Source organism: Onychomys torridus, chromosome 11 (assembly GCF_903995425.1).
Source record: "Onychomys torridus chromosome 11, mOncTor1.1, whole genome shotgun sequence".
Lineage (NCBI taxonomy): Eukaryota > Metazoa > Chordata > Mammalia > Rodentia > Cricetidae > Onychomys > Onychomys torridus.
In genome coordinates, this window is record NC_050453.1 from 61,693,621 (window position 1) to 61,714,037 (window position 20,417).

Below are 20,417 nucleotides of genomic sequence, written 5' to 3' on the forward strand. Positions count from 1 at the left end.
TAGGTGTACAGTCTTCCTTAGAAGAAAACCACCCTATCTCTTCAGGTACAGACCAAAGGAACTTTCCCCCATGTTCTTTTGGGTGTTCCAAAGGAAATGAGTCACCAAGTCAAAGATTTCTCTTCTTAGTAACTATTTTCTTTTCTCCATTATTTCTGACTAGTATGAAAGTCATTATCTTGACTAGTAATTTACTTTTTGTCTCTGTCCCCGGCCCAGCCACGCCAAATAGAGAGAGAGAGATAGGAAGCGGAAGCTGGTGTGGCAGGGAGGATCAGGGGAGAGAATCTAAGACTCCCCAACCCACAAACTACCACCTTTGACCTCTAAGAAGTGGCTCCCGCCATTGCTGTCCACTTACTGCATGCTGGGCTGGTACAGTAAACCGAAGGGACCCAGAGGTTGGAGGAGCCGGTGTCAAAGATGACGGTGAAGTTCTGTGGTGGGGAGCCAATGGAGATAGTGCCGAAGTATTCCATCTACAGGGAAGGGAGAGAAGGAGAGGAGGAAGGGGGGAGAAGTATTTGCAGCTGGAGCCTGGAGTACCTTAGCTTACAGTCTACAGAGCCTTGAAGAAGCAAGGCTGGAGACAAAGGATGGAAGGAACAGAGCGGGGACCACCAGGAAGGACACTGAGGAGAGCTCAGGAAACTTGGTTCCGAATCCTCTCTCATTATCCTGATTCTCATTATGTCAGTCATGGTGGGCAAGGCAGGGGAGACAGGAATGCCTCCATTTTAGGGATCAGGGAACTGGGGGATGTGGGAAATCAAGTACTTTCTTTGCCCAAAGTCATAGCTGGCAAAATAAATGCCCAGCTGAGCACACAGTAAGGGTCTTTCTGCTTGGAGCACATGTCATCCTTGTCTCTTTCCTCTTAACAAAAGCACTGAACACTGGCCCGTACTGAGCCCTGCTTTACAGAGTTCACAGAGACCAAGGGGTCATCCATCTGAGTCATCCAAGAAAAGAACTCCATGCCTGAGCACCTGAAGTCACCGGGGCGGCACTGGTCTCTGCTGGATGCCCAGCCTTTCTCCGTGCACCCAAGGCCCCCAGGCTTCAGCCTAAGAAATCTTACATCCAGGTAGTTGATGAGTGGTTCACTGGTACTCTGGTCCATATTACAGGACTCGCTGAACTGGATCATGTCCAGGTTCTGGGACTTCCAGAAGTCTGAGAGCTGGCCTTGGGCCCGCAGCTTCTTCCGGAGGGACTGATGCCTTCTGAGGGGCACCCTGGAGAAAAAGCGCGGCATGAGGGGGCAGCTCTGCTTCATGTATCAGTTCCGAGCGCGACTACAGCAAGACCACAGCAAGACCCAGGAGGGGACCTTCAAGACCAGGGTGTGACCAGATGCAGCACCTTCTCTGTCTGGAGCACTCAGAATCTGACAGGAGTGGCTCTACCCCCTGGGCACTGGCCCTTTGAGGTTTTCTAAGGAATGGGAGATAGGACACAGTCTGCAGTTTTCAGGGTTTCTCTGTGTAGATTTGCGCCTTTCCTGGAACTCACAGAGATCCGCCTGCCTCTGCCTCCCAAGTGCTGGAATTAAAGGCGTGTGCCACCACCGCCCGGCCAGTCTGAAGTTCCATCTGCCCCCATGAAGGGCTGACTAACAGGGACAGAAGGGCTCTGTGGATAATAGTGCTCCGTCTCCCCGGGAAAGTATCTGAAGGCTTGGAGTTACAAACCATGGCGTGGGGCATGCTTTCCACCACCAGGGGGAGCCCCTTGAACTGAGGCAGGCATGTCTACTGGAAGGAGAGGCCTGGCATTGACTGGGGAATATTCTCCAGGAATTCCCTGAGACCCCAGTTTCTTCTTTTTCATCTCCTCATTAGCTTTCCTCCCCCAGGGCAGCCTTGGGCTGGGGCTGGGGGATACCTAAGTTGAGCTCAGTGCCTTACCTGTTCACAGCTCCTTGGGCCTGTTCCAGGTCCAGGAGCACCAGCAGGAGCACCAGGAGGGATTTCATTGTGGTCCGACCAGCAGCTTCCTTCTCTGCTTCGGCCTCTCTTCCCACGTCTTTTCTTCTCGATTCAGGCCAGGGGCACCAGTTCTTCCTGGTGCCCAGACTTGCCCTGCCCAGTCTGAGGACCCAATGATAAGGTCTGGAGTCAATAGTCATGCCCAGAGTAAACAGTATGTGTAATAGGACGTCGTGCGCGCCCTCTGAAAATTAGGGGTATTCCTGTCCCAACTTCTCCCAGGGTCTTTGGACACCCCACACTGGCTTTAAGAAATCCCATGTTGGAGTGGGGATTAGCTTAGTGGTAGAGCGCTTGCCTAGCAAGTGCAAGGCCCTGGGTTCGATCCTCAGCTCAAAAAAAAAAAAAAAAAAAAAAAGAAAGAAAGAAATCCCATGTTTATTGTATGAGGGACCAAAAGGTCCCTAAACCAGGGTCCCACCCTGTTGAACTGCTACTACTAGTGTTCAGATTGAAGACCCCTGAAGGCAGAAACTGAAATACCATATATGAAGCAGGACTGTAAGTCAAAATGTTAGCCAGGCTTTTGTCTATATTCTTATTCTCTCTCCATTCCTTTTGAGGCTCCCAAAGCAATTTGTCCTACTCAGAGCAAAACCAGTACTCCCCAAAAGCCCCTAAATGGGCAAGTTTGGCTATGGATATGTGGAGTGGTTTTCTTGATTCCAAGCACCTGAGTCTGGGGCTGGGGTCTGTACAGAAGGGAGTGCAGAGGCAGCGTGGAGGGGCAGGGTCTGGGGCAGGCCTGTGTTGGTGTACCAGGGCTGCCATAGCAACATGTCATAAACCAGTGGAGGAAGCAACATTTGTTTTCTCATGACCCTGGAAGTTGGACATTCAAGTTTTCTTACCATCAACCTCCTCCTGTGGGTGTCCCTTCTCCAAAAGAAAGGGCCAGCTTTCCTGACTGAAGAGAGGTGGGGATGAGGGAGAGAAGGCCTCCGAAGCTGGACTCCAGTTGATGGCCTCTGAGCTGGACGGGGAAGGCCATCACTACTGTCATAGGTGCTAACACTTCCGGGGAGTTATGAAGTAGGAATTAGGGTGCCTGGGCTAGGTTTAGCTCTGCTCTTACCAGCCAATGCTCTGGCAGAGTGCCAGGGCCTAGCCTTTTATCTCTGAAGCTCAGCAGAAGGCAAAATTTGGTCTGAAGCTAGGCCAAACCCTTCCTCAGATCCAAAATGTTGACAAGACATCAAAAAAGAGGAGGAAACAAGTACAGAACCAACTTACCATGGGCCTAAAGCAACCACACCTCCCTGGCATTCACTTCTTTCCCAGAAGCCTGTCCTCTGGCCTCTCATAGGGGAGAGGGGCCTGTCTGTTTCCCCAAAGAGCAACATGCGACAGGAGGGCTACAAGCCAGGTCACTCCTCCCAACTCAGCTCTGTCACGATTGCCCACAGTTGCCCGACCAGACACCAGTGTCACTCTCTGGGTTTTTAGGAAGGTTAGGGGCACAAAACAAGACATGGGAAAGTACTAAAAACACCTTAACACATCCCGCGGGCAGAAACCTTTCGCTGGAAGATTTCTTCCAGGTCCTCATGGCCAACTCACTTGCACAGTGCATGGGAACACGGTCCCAGAGACGTAAAGTGATTTTCCCAAGGGCACAGTTCATCACGGCAGAGCTAGGCTCTTCACTGCTAGTCCAAGGCTCTTTCTGTGTGCTATCACTGATCTACTGATGCTCAGTATACCTGAGCCCCCCTCCTTCTCCATCTCCAGAACTCTCTCCCCATTTGTTTACTAAATTACAGACAGTTAGGCTGTCCCATGTCTAAATGGGACCTGGGCAACTATGGGTTACCTGACCCCGAGGTAGAAGACTCAGCCTGCCTGTTAGAGGGTCTGTTGAGTTTGGGAAAGTCTGACCAAGATTGGGAGCAAGCATGTGTTTGTCTGAGTCGATGGGCTCTGTCCTTTCTGGAAACACCAGGAACTGCAGCTCTCCTGGCTTCTCCCAGGTTGAAATGGAAAAGTACTGTGGACCATTGTTATGGACAGTGTAAACCCTCTTGGGGAACAAAAGTCCCTTGGGCATATGGAAGGCTATGTGTGTGATCTCTGGGGAGAGGGAAGAACTCTGGAGTTAAAAAGTGGTGTGGGTCATAGGGCACAACATAGGCAGTGGTCTGTTCTCTCAGCACTTGCAAAGGGGCTGTGGTGGTTTAAAGAAAATGGGCTGTAGATGTAACAGTCTTACTAAATAAGAAACACAGAGCCAAATGCAGAGTTAGAAGCCCAAGAGGTCAGAGGAATAGTTAAGAGCTGAGACTTAGAGCCGCCTTTCTGCCACTGTCGTCCTTCTCCTCCAAAGAGGACCTACTTCCTGTGAATCTGCCTTTTTATTGACTTTCTGTTCTGCCTTCTCATTGGTTGTAAACCCAACCACATGACCTACTCGTCACTGCCTGTCTATACAGACCTCCAGGACTTTATGATTAGTATTGAGATTAAAGGCGTGTGTCACCATGCTGGTGGTGTCCTAGAACACACAGAGATCTGCTTGTCATGTGATCGGGATTAAAGGTGTTCGACACCACTGCCCGGCTTCTGCTATGACTCCCAGGCAACTTTATTTATGTTAATGTATGTAGCTGCAGACCTTCTTTCCAGGTGCCACCAAGCCCCCGCGGTCCCACAACCCACATATAAAATAAACACACAGACACTTATATTATTTAAACTGCTTGGCCATTAGCTCAGGCCTACCATTGTCTAGCTCTTACTCTTATATTTAGCCCATTTTTATTCATCTATACTTTGCCACGTGGCTCGTGGCTTACTGGTACCTTACATCTTTCTTGTCATGGCGGCTGGCAGTGTTCCCTCCTGCCTTCTTCTTCTCCCAATTCTCCTCTCTCTTAGTCCTGCCTATACTTCCTGCCTGGCTACTGACCAATCAGTGTTTTATTTATCAATCAATCATCCACAGCACTTCAAAGATCTACAGAATATGACATTTAAAATATTTTTAAAATTTAGACTTTCTGGACAGTGAGACATGTCTGCTCCTGGCAGCACCGATTTACTTCAGAGAGGAGGATGGGCATCAAAGACACTTCATATGGAGTTTATCTTCACCTTGGCAAAAGTAGCCATTTGGGCAAGAAACTGTTCTTGTCTGGACTGCTTGATTGACTGGACATGCAGGACCCATAGAAAGGTGACCACTGAACTTTGCTTGACAAAATGGTCCTTCAGGTTCCTGTTTCACAGAGGAAACTGCCAGACATTCTACAGGACACTGAGAAAAGTGACTGAGAGATTCTAGCCCTGTGGGCTGAAGACAGATGCCCCAACTTTACAAAGGATCATTGGATGACTGTCCAGGCTGCCAGCTATCTCTGTCTATTGTCACAAGACTCCTGAGAGTTGCTTGTGTCCTTCTCCCATTTCTCAGGTAATATTATATCCTTCTGAGGTCTTTGATGTGGTTGAGGCTAGATAGTTACAGTTTTCCTTAGTTATGATAAAAGATAAGTTAGATATAAAAACCTTAGACTCACAAATATAAGATAGATAGGATATCTTCTTTAATTTTGCCAAATAAACTAATTATAAATAGACTAGATATTATAACTGTAATTCTTGCTTGATAATTGTTTTGTTAACTGTAATTTTACTATGTGAAAGTTAAACTTACTTTAAAAAAAAAGAAAAGGGGAAGTGCTGTGGATATAGCTCTGTATAAATAAAATACTGATTGGCCAGTAGCCAGGCAGGAAGTATAGGTAAGACAGGTAAGACAAGTAGAGAAGAGAATTCTGGGAAGTAGAAGGTGGAGAGAGAGAGAGAGAGAGAGAGAGAGAGAGAGAGAGAGAGAGAGACAGCGGCCACCAGGACAAGGAAGATGTAAGGTACTGGTAAGCCACAAGACACGTGGCAAAGTATAGATTAATAGAAATGGGCTGAATATAAGAGTAAGAGCTAGACAATGGCAGGCCTGAGCTAATGGCTGAGCAGTTTAAATAATATAAGTGTCTGTGTGTTTATTTTATAAGTGGGTTGTTGAACTAACAGGGTTTGGTGGGGGCTGGAGAGAAGGTCTCCAGCTACAACATACAAAGGCAGTGGTGGTGCACACCTTTAATCCCAGCACTTGGGAGGCAGAGGCAATTGGAGTTCGAGGCTAACCTGGGCTACAGAGTGAGATCCAGGACAGGCACAAAGCTACACAGAGAAAACTGTCTCGAAAAAAAAAAATCACATTTCAGTACAAATAAAATATCACCATAATGGGCCCCAAAGGGAGTGGCACTATTAAGAGATGTGGCCTTGTTGGAGGAATTATGTCACTGAAAAGTAGGCTTTGAGATCTCCTTTGCTCAAGCTTCCCTCAGTGTGACAGTCAATTGACTTCCTGTTGCCTGTAAGATGTAGATGCAGGACTCTCAGCTCCAGCACCTCGTCTGCCTGCATGCCGCCATGCTCCCCTCCATGATGATAATGGACTGAACCTCTGAAACTGTAAACAGCCACCCCAATTAAATATTTTCTTTATAAGAGTTGCCGTGGTCATGGTGTCTTTTCCTGGCAATAGTACCCTAACTAAGACAGAGGCCTTGAAAAGAGGGCTCTCCAGGAATGTGGGGAGGAGGCTGGCTTGGCTGCAGAGGTTTGACTCTTTCCAGGACCTGGGAAAGCTGTTGGTGATGGCACTCCCTAATTAGCTTATTTTTCTACAGCTTTAGATTGCAGAAGATAAAATAATAACAGGGGACAGTGCTATGTGGAAGTGAACTGCTAGTGTGGGATAAGAGCTGGCTCTGGATGGCAGGGAGCTGCACTCCTGGATACACTATCCTCTGGGACATCAGCTCAAAATGACCCCGACAACTACTTGGGGAAATGTCTCGGCTTCTTTCTGCTCAGAGTTGAGGAATAAAGGAAAATCCAGTGTTCTGCCAGGCAGTGGTGACACACGCCTTTAATCCCAGCACTCGGGAGGCAAAGCCAGGTGGATCTCTGTGAGTTCGAGGCCAGCCTGGTCTACAGAGGGAGATCCAGGACAGCCACCAAAGCTACACAGAGAAATCCTGTCTCGAAAAATCAAAAAACCAAACCAAACCAAACCAAAACAACAACAACAACAAAAATCCACCGTTCCACGTGTGACCTGGCAAGGAGGGACTGGCGGATGATGCCTAGATCCACCTGGTTTTGCCCTAACTGGCCACCTGACCGTAGAAGTCGTTTCTCTCAGAGCCGTATTCCCTCATCTATAAACTGAAGAGGCTGGGCTGAATGGTGGTAACAAGGGACGCCAGGGAGTGCGTAGCTGTGTCTCAGACCCTGTGTTAAAGGACTTGGGAGTATTCCTTCACACCTCGCACTAATCCTGGGAGGATAGTTAAAGTCACTTCACACACAAGGACAGGAGACATAGGGTGGCTCCCATGCAGCGCTGTTAAGAGGATTCAGACCCATGTTTGCCTGACTTTAAAGCTGAGATTCCTAACCATGACACTGTACTGAATGATCTGCATGGTCTTAGGTTCTGAGCTTCTTCCTGAAAGAGGGGGATGGAGAGGCTAAAGAGAGGGAGAGACTCGTTTCTACCATGGCAGACCATTTGTAGGCTCGGAAGAATAAAAAAGGTGTGTATAGGTGTGGTGATAAATGTTCTCAGTGCATATTCGTGAAGATTTGCTTGTTCTTTGAGACTGGTCTGTCTCACTGTGTACCCAAGGCTCTTGTTTCTACCAGCCCACTGTATGTTTTTTTAAATGTATTTTCTATCTTGTCCTCAGTGAGCCACACAGGAAAGGTCATTACTGTATTGTTGACTGGTGAAAATTTGCACCCCTCTCTGACTGAATTATGAAAAAAAGGAAACTCCTACTACATCAAGACATCTGTTTAATGCAGAGAGAATTTAGCACTAAACACTTATTTTTTTTTCCACACAGCTTGGTTTTCTTTGTTTTTTCAAGCCTCCTATTTTTGAGTGACTGGGAAGTAGGAAGACTGACGTCCTCAGCATTCCGCTGTGGCAAGGACTCAGTCATTTGAGTTATTTTCACAACCACCACCAGTTGTATTCTGGGAAATTGTCTTTTAGACCAGAAGTTGCACAGCATTGCCAGCAGAGGGCGCAGGCACCATGCAGGTTTCCTGTCCAGACACGGCCTCTGCCGGCCAGCACCTGTGTGTCCCCTGCTTCCTGCATAGTGACTGGTGCCAACTTACAAGGCTTGAATGCAGACAAAGCAGGGTTTGAGTTCTACCACGTGGCTTGGGATACCGTGGCTACGTTTTGAGTGTCAGCTTCTTCAACTATAAAAGAGGAAGTATGTGGGGGGCGTGGTGGGGCACGCCGGTATAATATCAGCACTGGAGAGGCAGAGACCAGAGGTTCACTTCGAGTTTGAAACCAGCCTGGTCTACATAGGAAGTTCCAGGCCAGCCAGATCAAACAGAGAGGGAGGGAGAGCAGTCCACTGGAGGAAATCACGTATAAAAGAGCAGTTAAGGTGATGTCTATTCCAAGACGCCGAGACATGTATCTGATTAGATTCACCAAACTCCCCTGTGGAAAAGCCTCCAAATGGAGGTCTTGGCAGGCTTCAGATATTTATTCACAGGTTTGGGGTGAATAGTCTCATTGATCTAATTTCAGAAAAAGGAGCACTGAGGTCCAAAGAGATCTCTTCCTCAACAGGCATGACTCAGGTACAGCCACCTCAAGATTGTCTGACTAAACTTAAGCATCGTGGTGGTTTGAAGGAAATGGCCCTCACATGCTCATGTATTTAAACATCTGGCCCCTAATTGGTGGACTGTTTAGGAAGGATTAGGTGTGGCCTTGTTGGAGGTGGTGTGTCACTGAGGGCAGGGGTGGGGCTGGCGGTGGGTTGGGGCTTTGACTTTTCCCGAGAAAGGCAAACTGTGCTCTTTGAGTTTTTAGGGAAAAGCCAATAGTTATACTAGGCCCAATCTTGCTTTCTCTGCCTGAGGCCCGTGGATCCTGATGTAAACTCTCAGCCACTGCTCCAGCGCCATGTCTGCCTGCTGCCTGCCTGCCACCATGCTTCCCGACATGGTGGTCATGAACTCACCCTCTGAAACTGTAAGTGAGCCCCCAGTGATTTTCTTTTATAAGTTGTCTTGGTCATAGTGTCTCTTCCCAGAAATAAAACAGTACCTAAGACAAATGTGGTCATGCCTACTGTAATGTAAGAGATGACCGTAGCTTAGAGCAGGTGTGCACGGTAGACCAGGACAGAAGCAGCATGCAGAGAACTGTTTTGTAGCTAGAGCCCAAAGGAGTATTATGGGTTAGACAGTGGGAAGGAGATTAGGCTCGGGGAGGATATCCACAGTTTGTCTTACTGATGCCCAGTACTGTGCAAAGTGCTGCAAGTTCAAGGTTGAGCCCACAGAACCGTTTATGACAGAGAGCTTAGGAACAGCTGGTAGTAAGAGATGGCTCAGTGATGTTATCTGTGAATGCAATGCGTTGGGGCCATAATGAAAAGGCTCTAGGGGGGACCTCTTGGATACATTGCTCAGTTGAAAAAGTAGGACAGAATGTGAGTATGTTACTATTTATAAAAAAGATGAAAAGTACATAAAAATATAGTACACACACACACACACACACACACACACACACACACACACACACACACGAGTCCTGAGGCAGGAAAACACAGGTAATAGCTTAACAACTTGGAACTCCACTTGGCTTGGGCTATATTCCTTTTCTAACAATGCACCTTAGGACAACCCCCTCCCCCGCACCCCCATATGCGTTAAACTGCAAGTGCACCCCACTTGGAGAATGGAATAAGTTTGTTTTCATTCAAGTGTGTTCCAAGAACATATCTTGGTATATGATAGACAGGGACTGATCCGGTCGGGACCAATTTGGGGTTCATGTGAGATAAGGCCTTCTGAGTGAACTTTTAGGAAAACATTATTTACCTTATATTTATGCATAATTGGGCATGCACAGGATGAAAATCAGATGCAATGGGAAGAGACATGCACAATGAGCAATTGAACTTGTCCATCAAAATTATCTATGCCACACTCCTTAGTAACCAGACTCCGCCTCCTAGACCCCATAAAGGAAGGCCCCAACAGTAACCTGGAGTACTCAACTAGTATAGCTTGCTGTTATTCTTTTAATTAATTAATTAATTTGTGTGTGTGTGTGTGTGTGTGTGTGTGTGTGTGTGTGTGTGTGTGTGTGTGTGTGTGTGTGTGTGTGTGTGTGTGTGTGTGTGTATGTGTGTGTATGCCATAGCTGCTGGTAGAGGCCTGAGGACAACCTGAGGGAGTTGGTTTTCTCCTTCCACTATGTGGGTACCAAGGATCAAACTCAAGTCACCAGTCAGGCTTGGCAGCAAGTGCTTTTATGTGCTGAGCTCTCTTGCCAGCCCCGGTAATTCCAGTGTTTGGGGGTGGGGGAGGGTTATCTTTGATAGACTGTCTAGGCTACCAGATGTGCCTGTGTGAAGTTGTTAGATAAATTTTCATGGTAGCCCTGTACCGTAGGCATTGTTTCCTCTACTTTTCCAAATGAAGAAACTGAGGTTCGAACACCCCAATAGCCATATCACTTTGTTAGCCGTACAGGGTCCAAACTCAAATGTCGGTTTTCCCCTTACTATTCATTTTCACATCTGCACTGCCCATCCCCCCCCCCCCCCCCCCATTGGTTCATCCTACTGTGTCTGCAGCTGGAATGGGAAGGAGACCCTCCAAATATTGCCAACTTTGAAACTGTGTGGGAAGTGGCCAGTTAGGGTCTGAGAGCGGTGGGTCACCTTCTAGTCCTGGTGTCCTCTCTACCTTACCAAGCAGCCTGGAACAAGGAACTTCCCACCTCTGAAAGGCAAAGAAAACCTGCTGTTAGGGGAATCTCATTTAGTTATTTTGGAAGTTTAGTCCCGAATTCTTTGCCACTAGAGTTAGAGGAAGTTTTTCTAAATAGGAATTTGTTAAACAACTAAAAGCAATGTGGTAGGACCTATGAGGTAGCTGAATAGGTAAAAGAGATTGCTGCCTAGGCTGAGGAGCTGAGTTCAATTCCTGGGTCCCACCTAGGCTAAGGAGAGAACTGACTCTCTCAAATTACCCTCAGACCTCTACACAAGCACCGTGGTGTGAGTGTGCACTACCCCCATCACACACACACACACACACACATATATATATAATAAGCAACAACAAGCTGGTGTTGCAAGCAGTTAATCCAACTGCTTGAGGGGCTGAGACAGGAATCAAGTCCTGCTGGTGACTTAATTGGACCCTGTATCCAAACAAAAAGCGAAAAAGAGGCCTGGGAATACAGCTCAGTGGTTGAGTGCTTACCAAGCATGCCAAGGCCCTAGGTTCAATCCCTAATACCGAGAAAGAGAAACTCAAGCCTGAAAACCTATTATTTCCTCATGTCCCCAATTTCATAGACTGTGCTGGGCATTTCTTTCTAGACAGCATGGTCTGTGTTGCGTGGTGGGCAGACAACCTCAGGTTTATTTTCAAGGACTGGTGGCTTCTGCTCACTCAGGAGGTGGCTTCCAGGGTGATTCTTGCTGTCCTTGAAAACTGGGATCTGGTATCTGACAACAAGGTAGCAGCTCTAACTGGAGAGCCCTGCTATCTGCTGAGAAGGTTGGCTCGGAGTCCCTTGTCCTTCAGCAACCCACAGCCTGCCTGGAAGCTCCTCCATCCAAGCTGGGCAGCCCTTGGAGCCCCTCTTTATGGCTCTGACAGTCTCTTTCCTCTTCAAAGCACACCAAGCCTGCAGGGTACTTCTCAGCCAAGGCTGACTCAAGGCAGCTAAACCCACACCTACTCCCCAGTGCAGGCGTACCCATATTTCTTTGTTAATTGTTGTTAATGTGGCTCCTACGAAGAAGGCTCATGAAAATAAATTTTCCCAAGGTGTTAGAATTCCTTGTTCCAGATCTCTGGAGGGTAAATTTAAATACCCTGAAGTCGTTATTCCTTCTCAATGAGTTTTATGTCAAGTAAAGATGATTTTGTTCAACTAGGCTGAGACACAAATTAGTTCACTACTGATCTTTCAGGCTTGGAGGTTTAAAAAGAAATGTACCTGGTCTATGTACGAGTTCCAGGACAGCTAGGGCTATGTAGAGAGACCTTGTTTCAAAAAATAAGTAAATAAATAGTACATAAAACTGGATCAGGAAACACATGCTTCTAGTACCTCCCTTTGACATTTGGTTCTGGGACTCTGAGATGGGGCAGGGAAAGGAATAGAATCACTGTTTGCGAGGCTCTGAAAACCTGTTTGTTAGTGTTTCTATGAGTAGTCAGTACCAAACCCAGTCAAGAGCCTTGTCTAGCCCCTACGGCTGCAAATAAGAGAGGAAATTGTCTTATGAGGACAAAGCCCTGGGGCTGAAGAGCTGGCTCCGAAAACATGGAGGACTGAGTTCAGTTCACAGCACCCATGTGCAGTAGCTTACAACTGCCTGAAAATCCAGCTCCAAGGGTCAGTGCCCTCTTCTGACATTCACAGGCACCAGGCAGGCATGTGGTGCACATACATACACACAGGCAACACACACACACACACACACACACACACACACACACACACACACTAAAAAAAAACCATGTGAGGGGCCTAACCTCAAAGGTACTGGAGTAAATACTAGTCAGAGATATTTTTTGTTGTTTTGCTCACACTTGTTATCAGTAACTCCAGCTTCCAAGACACTATGAGCTGTCGGAGCTATGCCTGCAAAAACAGAGACAAGAATGCTCTTAATTTGGGTGACAAGATAGTCCCAGGAACACTGTGGCACTTTTGGAAATCGCTGAGAGACATTTATGTGAATCTCTATCTAGACCTGAAGTCTTTCAAAGCAGGGAGCATACAGTAAGCACTTAATAAATGCAGACTAGCCAGGATGTGCTGAGGTGGCTCCCAAAGCTGCCATCTGCCTTCCTGACAACACAGGAAAAAGGTGCACCACCCTCTCTCACCCCCTCACTCCACTCCCTGTCTCCTGCTCTGCTGTCCTGCAGTCAGAAGAATGAACTCCTACAAGATGTTCCCTCCTTTAGGCAAAGCAGGATCTGACTGGGACCCTTGCAGAACAGGCCTGACAAGGATGCCCAGGTGTGCGGTGTCTTTGATGAAGACAGTGGGGGCTGAAAATGGAGGACAGGGAGCAGACCGCTGCAGAGGAAGGTCTAGAGGCTGGCCCAGCTTTCTCCAGGTGATCCAGCGAGCTGTTCATAAGAGTTGACACAAGAAGAAGACGATAAAGAAAAGTGGACTCTGTCGGGTGGTGAGAAGGTAGGTCAGGCTTTGGGTGGAGGACCCGGGCGGGATTTGGAGCTGCTCTGGTGGCAGATCCTCCCCCAGCCACCAAAGGTTCTTAGGACTGCCCTCTTTCCCTCCTGCTTTACAGTGCCTGCGCATCTAAGGTGCCTGGCTTTGGGTTTCGAAGGGAGCTAAACACAAAGTGACTCTGAGGAGTCTCAGATGTCGCACGACCTGGATGAAAGTGACATTATATAAATAGGAATCTGGGAAAGCAGAGATGGTCTAACCCTTGCTCATCATTTGTCGAGGAGATTTTTGTGCTAAACCACTCGAGCAGTGTATGAGACAGCAGACGTTACTAGAAAGGTCAAGCTTCAAGACAAATGGATTTTGTGGCTGCAGAAAGGGAGCTAGTCTCGGGACTGAAAAGGAATTTAGGGCTGTCCTTTATTGTCAGGAGAGTTCTTTTACAGGCACAGCGCTAGAACTTTCAGGGTTCTCAGTTCATTCCTCTGCCCCGGCCCTCCTCAGTCCATGTCTCAACTTTGTTTAGGAGCCATTTCCCTCTCATTTCCCTCTGAGAGGCCTGACACCCCTGGGGAGGGTGTGGAAGCTCCCTCTACAGCCTCCTCACATCTACCTCTGCCGTCTCCCTTTAGTTCAAGATATATTCATTACAGAGATCATCAACACTTACCTCCCACCCTCACCCCTCCACCCCCCACCCCTGCCCAAGAAAGATGTTCTGGATGAGGTGGTAGATGCCTATAACCCTAGCATTCTGGAGGCTACGGCAGGAGAATGGGAAGTTTGAGGATAGCCTGAGCTACCTAGTGGGGCTCTGTCTCAAACAAAAGTAAAATAGAAAAATGAAGAATGTGCAAATCACCACTCACAGATAATTATTCACTTTTGATGTTTATCCCCCCCATCACCGCACACCATGGACATGGACGGTGTCCAGAATGGACTGCTCAGTGGAAGGAGAGCAGGAATACACAAAGGCACACCTCACATGCAAATCCAGTGGAGCGCATTTGCATCCTTCCCTGCGTTGATGCAACAAGAACCCAGTAAATGCAAGTTGATTCCATGTGAATTATAGGTGAGATAATTGAACCCCAAATAACAGAAAGTGTGTATCTCTGGGTATAAGCCAGCTTCAGACATAAAATCACTCCCAGGGAAAAGGAAATTTTCCAGCGTCTTATTTCTATGGAAACTGCTGCTGGCATCACAGATAGGCAGATTTGGAGTTCCAGATGTCAGAAGTACATTTCCCACTGCTGACTGATAATACCCGGTCAGTAATGTACTTGCAGCAACAATCTCGGTAATGTTGTGCCCAGCGTGCTGGTCTGCAGACAGCTGTGGCACTGTGTGGGACAATTAGATGCGAGAAGTGACCGACAGACTTTAGTTCCTTGTAGTATGAATCTTAAAGGTTCTTATTACTAAAATCAAACCCGAGGCCAGTTATTGGGGTGAATGTTGGAAGATCGGAGAAGCAGAACAAGCCACAGCTACCTCACCTTGCCAGTTCCTCAGCTGGTCTTGTTTCCTCAGACTGGAAGCCTCTGTGTCCTCATCCCAATGGGTCTCAGCTGAACTGTGCTGCTCCAAAGCCTGAATGCTTAACCAGCCAAATGCTTAACCAGCTAAATGCTTCTAGTTTCTGGTTTTCATGCTTTATATAATCTTTCCCTTTCTGCCTCTACTCCCTGGGATTAAAGGCTCGATTTCTGGGATTAAAGGCTTGTGTCACCATGCCTGGCTGTTTCTAATGTGGTCTTGAACTCAGAGATCCAGAGGTATTTCTGTCTCTGGAATGCTAGGATTAAAGGCATGTGCTACCACTGCCTATCCTCATGTTTAATATTGTGGCCGTCCTGCTCTCTGACCCCAGATAAGTTTATTTCGGGGAACACACAATATTTTGGGGAGCACAATACCACCACAGTTCCTCTTTATGTGTTTGTGTGTGGAGGGGAAGGGGTGTGTGCGCGCGCGCATGTGCACACGTGCTGGCGTGTTTGTATGTAGAGGCTGGAGGCTGACATCTGGTGTCTTCCTCTACATGCTCCACTTAACTCATTTATTTACTTATTTTGGTGTGTGTGGTGTTTGTGCACGTAGGTGTGCAGGTGCAGATACCCACATACACATGAGGAGCCTGGAAGAACGTGTGTCCTGCTCTATCACTCTTTGCCAATTTCCCTTGAGACGGGGTCTCTTACTGAAGCTGGAGCAAGACCTGCCAGCCGGCTAGCAACCCCCCTAGCATCCTCCCACCCCCAGAATCTGCCCCTGCTAAGTGTCGGGTTAGAAATATGGGTCCCCATGCTCAGTTTTCTGTGAGTGCTGGGGCTCCAACTCAGGACCTCACCCTTGTGCAGCAAGCATTTTCATGAGTGAGCCAACTCCTCAGCCCAGACTTAGGTTCCTGGACCAGTGGTCTCAGTATCACACTTCTTGCCTCATGCCTCAGTGTCAATCATGTGTTTCTAATGGTTACGGAAGTTCATGTTTACCACACCTTTTCAAATCATGCGTGCAATCTGAATAGTGAAAAAGCCATAATATTCTTGAGTATCACAAATCTTTCTTTCCAATATGGGGGGAGGGGGATCTGATACTTTTGGAGCATAGAAGGGCTAGTTAGATGACTCAGAATTAAAATGAGTTTTCTTTTTCTAGTACTTTCTGTCTTGGAGAAGTTGCTAGCAATGTCAAAAGTCTGGCATCTGTTCAGCACAAGCAATATATATTTCAGGAATAATACTTTTTATTAACTAGGTAAAATTTTATTTTGTTCTAAGTGTCTTATTCTTGATATTTTTCTGGACACTCTGTACATCAACATTTAAGTTCTGTTTATGGTAAAATTTATGTACTAGGGATGTGGCTCAGGGGTAGAACACTTGCCCAGCATGCGTACAGAAGGACCTGGTTTAACCCCTAATACAGAACAAAACAAAACAAAAATCCACGCTAACAAAAGCCAAACACAAAAACCATGACGCTTATGTTGTCACAGACTTTACTTTAAATATCATGACCAATCAGAGCAGGGAAAACATATTTTTAAATATATATTTTCAATAGTATAGCCTTGGCTTATATTCAAGAATCTATATATTTAATAATGTTGATGCTTTCTGGAGAGTGTTCCCCATGCCACTGGCTTTGTAAGGTAACAGTTGTTTCAAATATTCTTCTGTCCTTGGAGCTTCCATGTTTTATTTGACTGCTCTGTTGTCATGTTTTAGATGAAGTCAGGCCATTCCAGCTGACTTGATAGGATTCACTAATGTCGCCAGAACTTTTTTTTTTTTTTTTGGTTTTTGGAGACAGGGTTTCTCTGTGTAGCTTTGCGCCTTTCCCAGAATTCACTCTGTAGCCCAGGCTGGCCTCAAACTCACAGAGATCCACCTGGCTCTGCCTCCCGAGTGCTGGGATTACAGGCATGCACCATCACCACCCTGAAGAACTTTTTGATATATTATTCTGCACAGCCTTAGGATCTTTGGGGAACTTATGTTGAAATATATTATGATTGTTGTAATTTTCTTCAGCCTTGTGTCCCTATTCCCTCAAATGCCTAGGTTATAGCCTAGGTTTGGTCTTTTTTGCTGATAATCTAGTAAAAAATCTGTATAGTCCTTCTCCAGCTATATATTTTACTATGGAAACAATTTTTGCTTGTTTGTGTGCTGTGGATATCGCTCTATGTAAATAAAGTTCTGATTGGCCAGTGGCCAGGCAGGAAGTATAGGCGGGACAAGAGAGAAGAGAATTCTGGGAAGTAGAAGACTGGAGAGGGACACCGCCAGCCGCCGCCATGAGAAGCAACATGTAAAGACACTGGTAAGCCACAAGCCATGTGGCAAAGTATAGACTAACAGAAATGGGTTAATTTAAGATAAAAGAAGTAGATAACAAGCAGCCTGCCACGGCCATACAGTTTATAAACAATATAAGTTTCTGTGTGCTTTCTTGGTTGGGTCTGAGCGACTATGGGACTGGAGGGTAAGAGAGATTTATCCTGACTGTGGGCCAGGCAGGAAAACTCTAACTACATTTGTGGTTTTTGTTTTCAAGACAGGGTCTCTCTGTGTAGCCTTGGCTGTTATGGAACTCACTCTGTGGACCAGGCTGGCCTTGAACTCAGAGATCTACCTGCTTCTGCCTCCAAGTGCTGGGATTAAAGGCATGCCTCACCATGCCTGGCTAACTTAATGTTTATATACAGACAGATTTGTGTTTTGAAAATATAACTAAGGAAATTAACTGTTCCTATGGAATAGGAGACAAACCTCAGTGGTATTTAACATTTCTTTTAATATTAAAAGTGATTTCAAGGGGTTGGGGATTTAGCTCAGTGGTAGAGCGCTTGCCTAGCAAGCGCAAGGCCCTGGGTTCGGTCCTCAGCTTTGGCAAAAAATAAAAATAAAGTGATTTCAGTCAACAAATTTGATATATGCTGTTGAATCTTTTCACCCAAAATGTGTGTGTTATTTAGTGTTTGTATTTATTTTCTGGGTTAATGTTCTGCTATAATGCTCTGAATCTTCTATAATGTTCATAAATGAAGAAAATTCCTGTTTAAAATTGTTTCTTCTTCTTCCTCCTCCTCTTTCTTCTGTTTGGTGACACTGGGGATGTAGGGCTCTGACACCAGGCTAGCTCTCTACTCCATAGCTACATATCCCCAGCCCCCACTTTGCTCATTTTGAGGCAGGGCCTCTCCAAGTCGCTCAGACTGTCCTTCAGCTCATTCTGTAACCTATGTCTGCCTTGGACTCGACAGCCTCCTGCCTCAGCCTCCTTCGTAGCTGGAACTACAGCCTGTACCAGTAAGCCTGACTCCAGAACTTTCTTGAGATGCTCTTTGGAATGACAAATATTATTGTATGACAAATATTTAAAAAATTGTTGACAACATTTTTGTGTCTGTGTTCAACAACAGCATGCCCATTTTCCTTATTATATAGAATCTGATTGGCAACGTTAGTAAATAGATATTTCCGAGACAGATTTAAAATTTGAAACTGTTGATATTTTGTTTCAGTTTCTTCATGTTTACTGTGGTGGGGGAAAGGTGCTAAATTCTCCTTATCTTTGTATGCTTTCTAGTTTTCTAGTTGATTAATTTTCCATTGTTATTGTTATTAAAGAACTGATAAAAATGTAGAGTCCTTCTATATGGTTTGTTACCGTCTGGAAAAGTTATTTGTTTATTCTGTTTCCCAAGGCTTTTAGCCTGCATTATCATCCATAAAGTAAAAACTTCTTCCTTGAGGGGAAGTTCTCACGCCGGGCACCTGCATGACCCGTATTTCCATAATGTGGAATTCGACTTTTTCGCTTTTCTAAGTCTAGCGTTTATTAAAATTCCCAGTGATGGGTGAGGATGGGACGCAAAGGTGAATTCACATTCTGCTCCTATTTCTAAGACACATCCCTGTCAGCAGTTTCCAGCTGCGCTATTTTCTTTCCATGTCCACCTCGTTCCCTGTCAGACTTAGTCAATAATTCAAATATCACTTTTTTTCTCTAGACAGATTTTCATTTTTTGTTTTGGGGCTGACATTATTTTTCTTTCCAATACCTTGAAAGAAACACCATATTAGCCTATACACAATATATATATATATTACTTTATATTAGAATTTGTAATAAAAATAAGTAATCAGCTATGAAATGTTACCAGCAGATATTTTGTTTCTTTTTAGGTGGTGCCTCACTGTGTGTCCTAACTGGCCTGGAACTCGATATGTAGACCAGGCTGGCCTTGAACTCAGGAGATCACCTGCCTCTGCCACCCCAGTGCTGGAGCAAAGGAAGATAGCAGCACTCCTGGCCCCCTTGTTACGTTTGTCCTGAAGAAATTTCCTTGAGGAATGTATTAATAACAGCTGTGAATCAATTAGCAGTTCATAGACAATGCACTCTAATTGAGGAATGAAATGTAGATATAGAATGGTACATGAACATTAATTACAATAAAAGTGAGTTGTGCCCTAATAAAAACCTTACAGACTCGGCTAAATTGGGGACTTAAAGGTACCGTTCAGACTATGTGACTTATACTGCGAAACCTCACCTTTCATCGGTACACAAATACTAATAGGGATTAAAAAGTCATTGAAATATACAGAGCAGGGCATGGTGGTATATGCCTGTCATCCCTGCACTAGGTAAGAAGACTGAAGGGAGGTCAAGGCTAGCTTGACCTACATAGTAAGACCAGGTCTCAAAAAAACCCCAAGCAATCAAACAAACAAAAACTTCACAATCCTGCCTAAGCTCCTCTGTGGGAAGCACCGGCAGTTTCTAGGACCAGCTGGTCGTTAGCAAACTCACTCCATTTTAACTTGCGAAACAAGCGAGTGTCAGCCTTCTTAGAAAAGGTCTGTCTTCCCCTGTCAGAAAATTATCATAGTAAATGGATTCTGTTGGGTAAAGTATCACATTGTCATTTACCAGAAAAACTGGTAATAAGATTATACACCACTTACCTTCGAAGTTACCAGAGAAACGAAAATGTCAAGAATACAGTTTTCTTGTAGAGAGTGGATGGTCGGCTTGGAGACCACGGTCTGTGTGGAAACACCGGTCTCGTTGTTTGCTAACTCCAACCTTAAGCAACTCTTATCTCTTGGCCACCTCAGCTGCAAATAGGAGATAACTGTGTCTGATCCTTCTAACTGCTTCTGGAGTCACACGGGACACCTCCAGTTCTGAGGAGCAAATGAGACCGGGAGACGGGCACTCACAGGAAATGTGACTGCTTTCTGAAATAAACCAGAAGCAGCCTTGAAAGTCAGCTAAAGGGAGCTGGGTATGGTGGTGTGTGTCTGTAATCTCCGCATGTGAGAGGTAGACACAGACATAGCAGCAATGTAAGGGCCAGCCTCAGCTACATACTGACTTGAGGCTAGCCTGGGATACATGATAAAAATGAAAACAATCAATAGTCAGTAGAGGGCATTATTTCTGTAAACACAAGGCCTGTCCCTCTTGAACCAATTGCGGCCCAGGTGCTGGTCTCACATGGTCCCCGGTGGACTTTTGCAGGAGCTCACAGGTCTGACAGCCAGATGCACTTGGAACACCAAATGTTAAGCCAGTTGTTGGCTGTTTGCAAATAGGCTACCGTGCAA

At 46.0% G+C, this 20,417-nt stretch overlaps 1 protein-coding gene across 1 annotated transcript in view; it reads right to left on the reverse strand.

Annotated features, from left to right (window-relative positions):
- Window positions 1-19,935, reverse strand: part of Ctse (cathepsin E) — a 34,878-nt gene extending 14,943 nt beyond the window's left edge. The window contains exons 1-4 of the mRNA XM_036202747.1: window positions 19,773-19,935; window positions 1,911-2,093; window positions 1,082-1,238; window positions 362-479 (exon numbers count right to left, since the gene is read on the reverse strand). Of these exons, the coding sequence (XP_036058640.1) occupies window positions 362-479; window positions 1,082-1,238; window positions 1,911-1,978 (343 nt within the window). The 5' untranslated portion in view covers window positions 1,979-2,093; window positions 19,773-19,935. The remainder of the gene's footprint in view (window positions 1-361; window positions 480-1,081; window positions 1,239-1,910; window positions 2,094-19,772) is intronic.
- Between the last annotated feature and the right edge of the window lie 482 nt (window positions 19,936-20,417).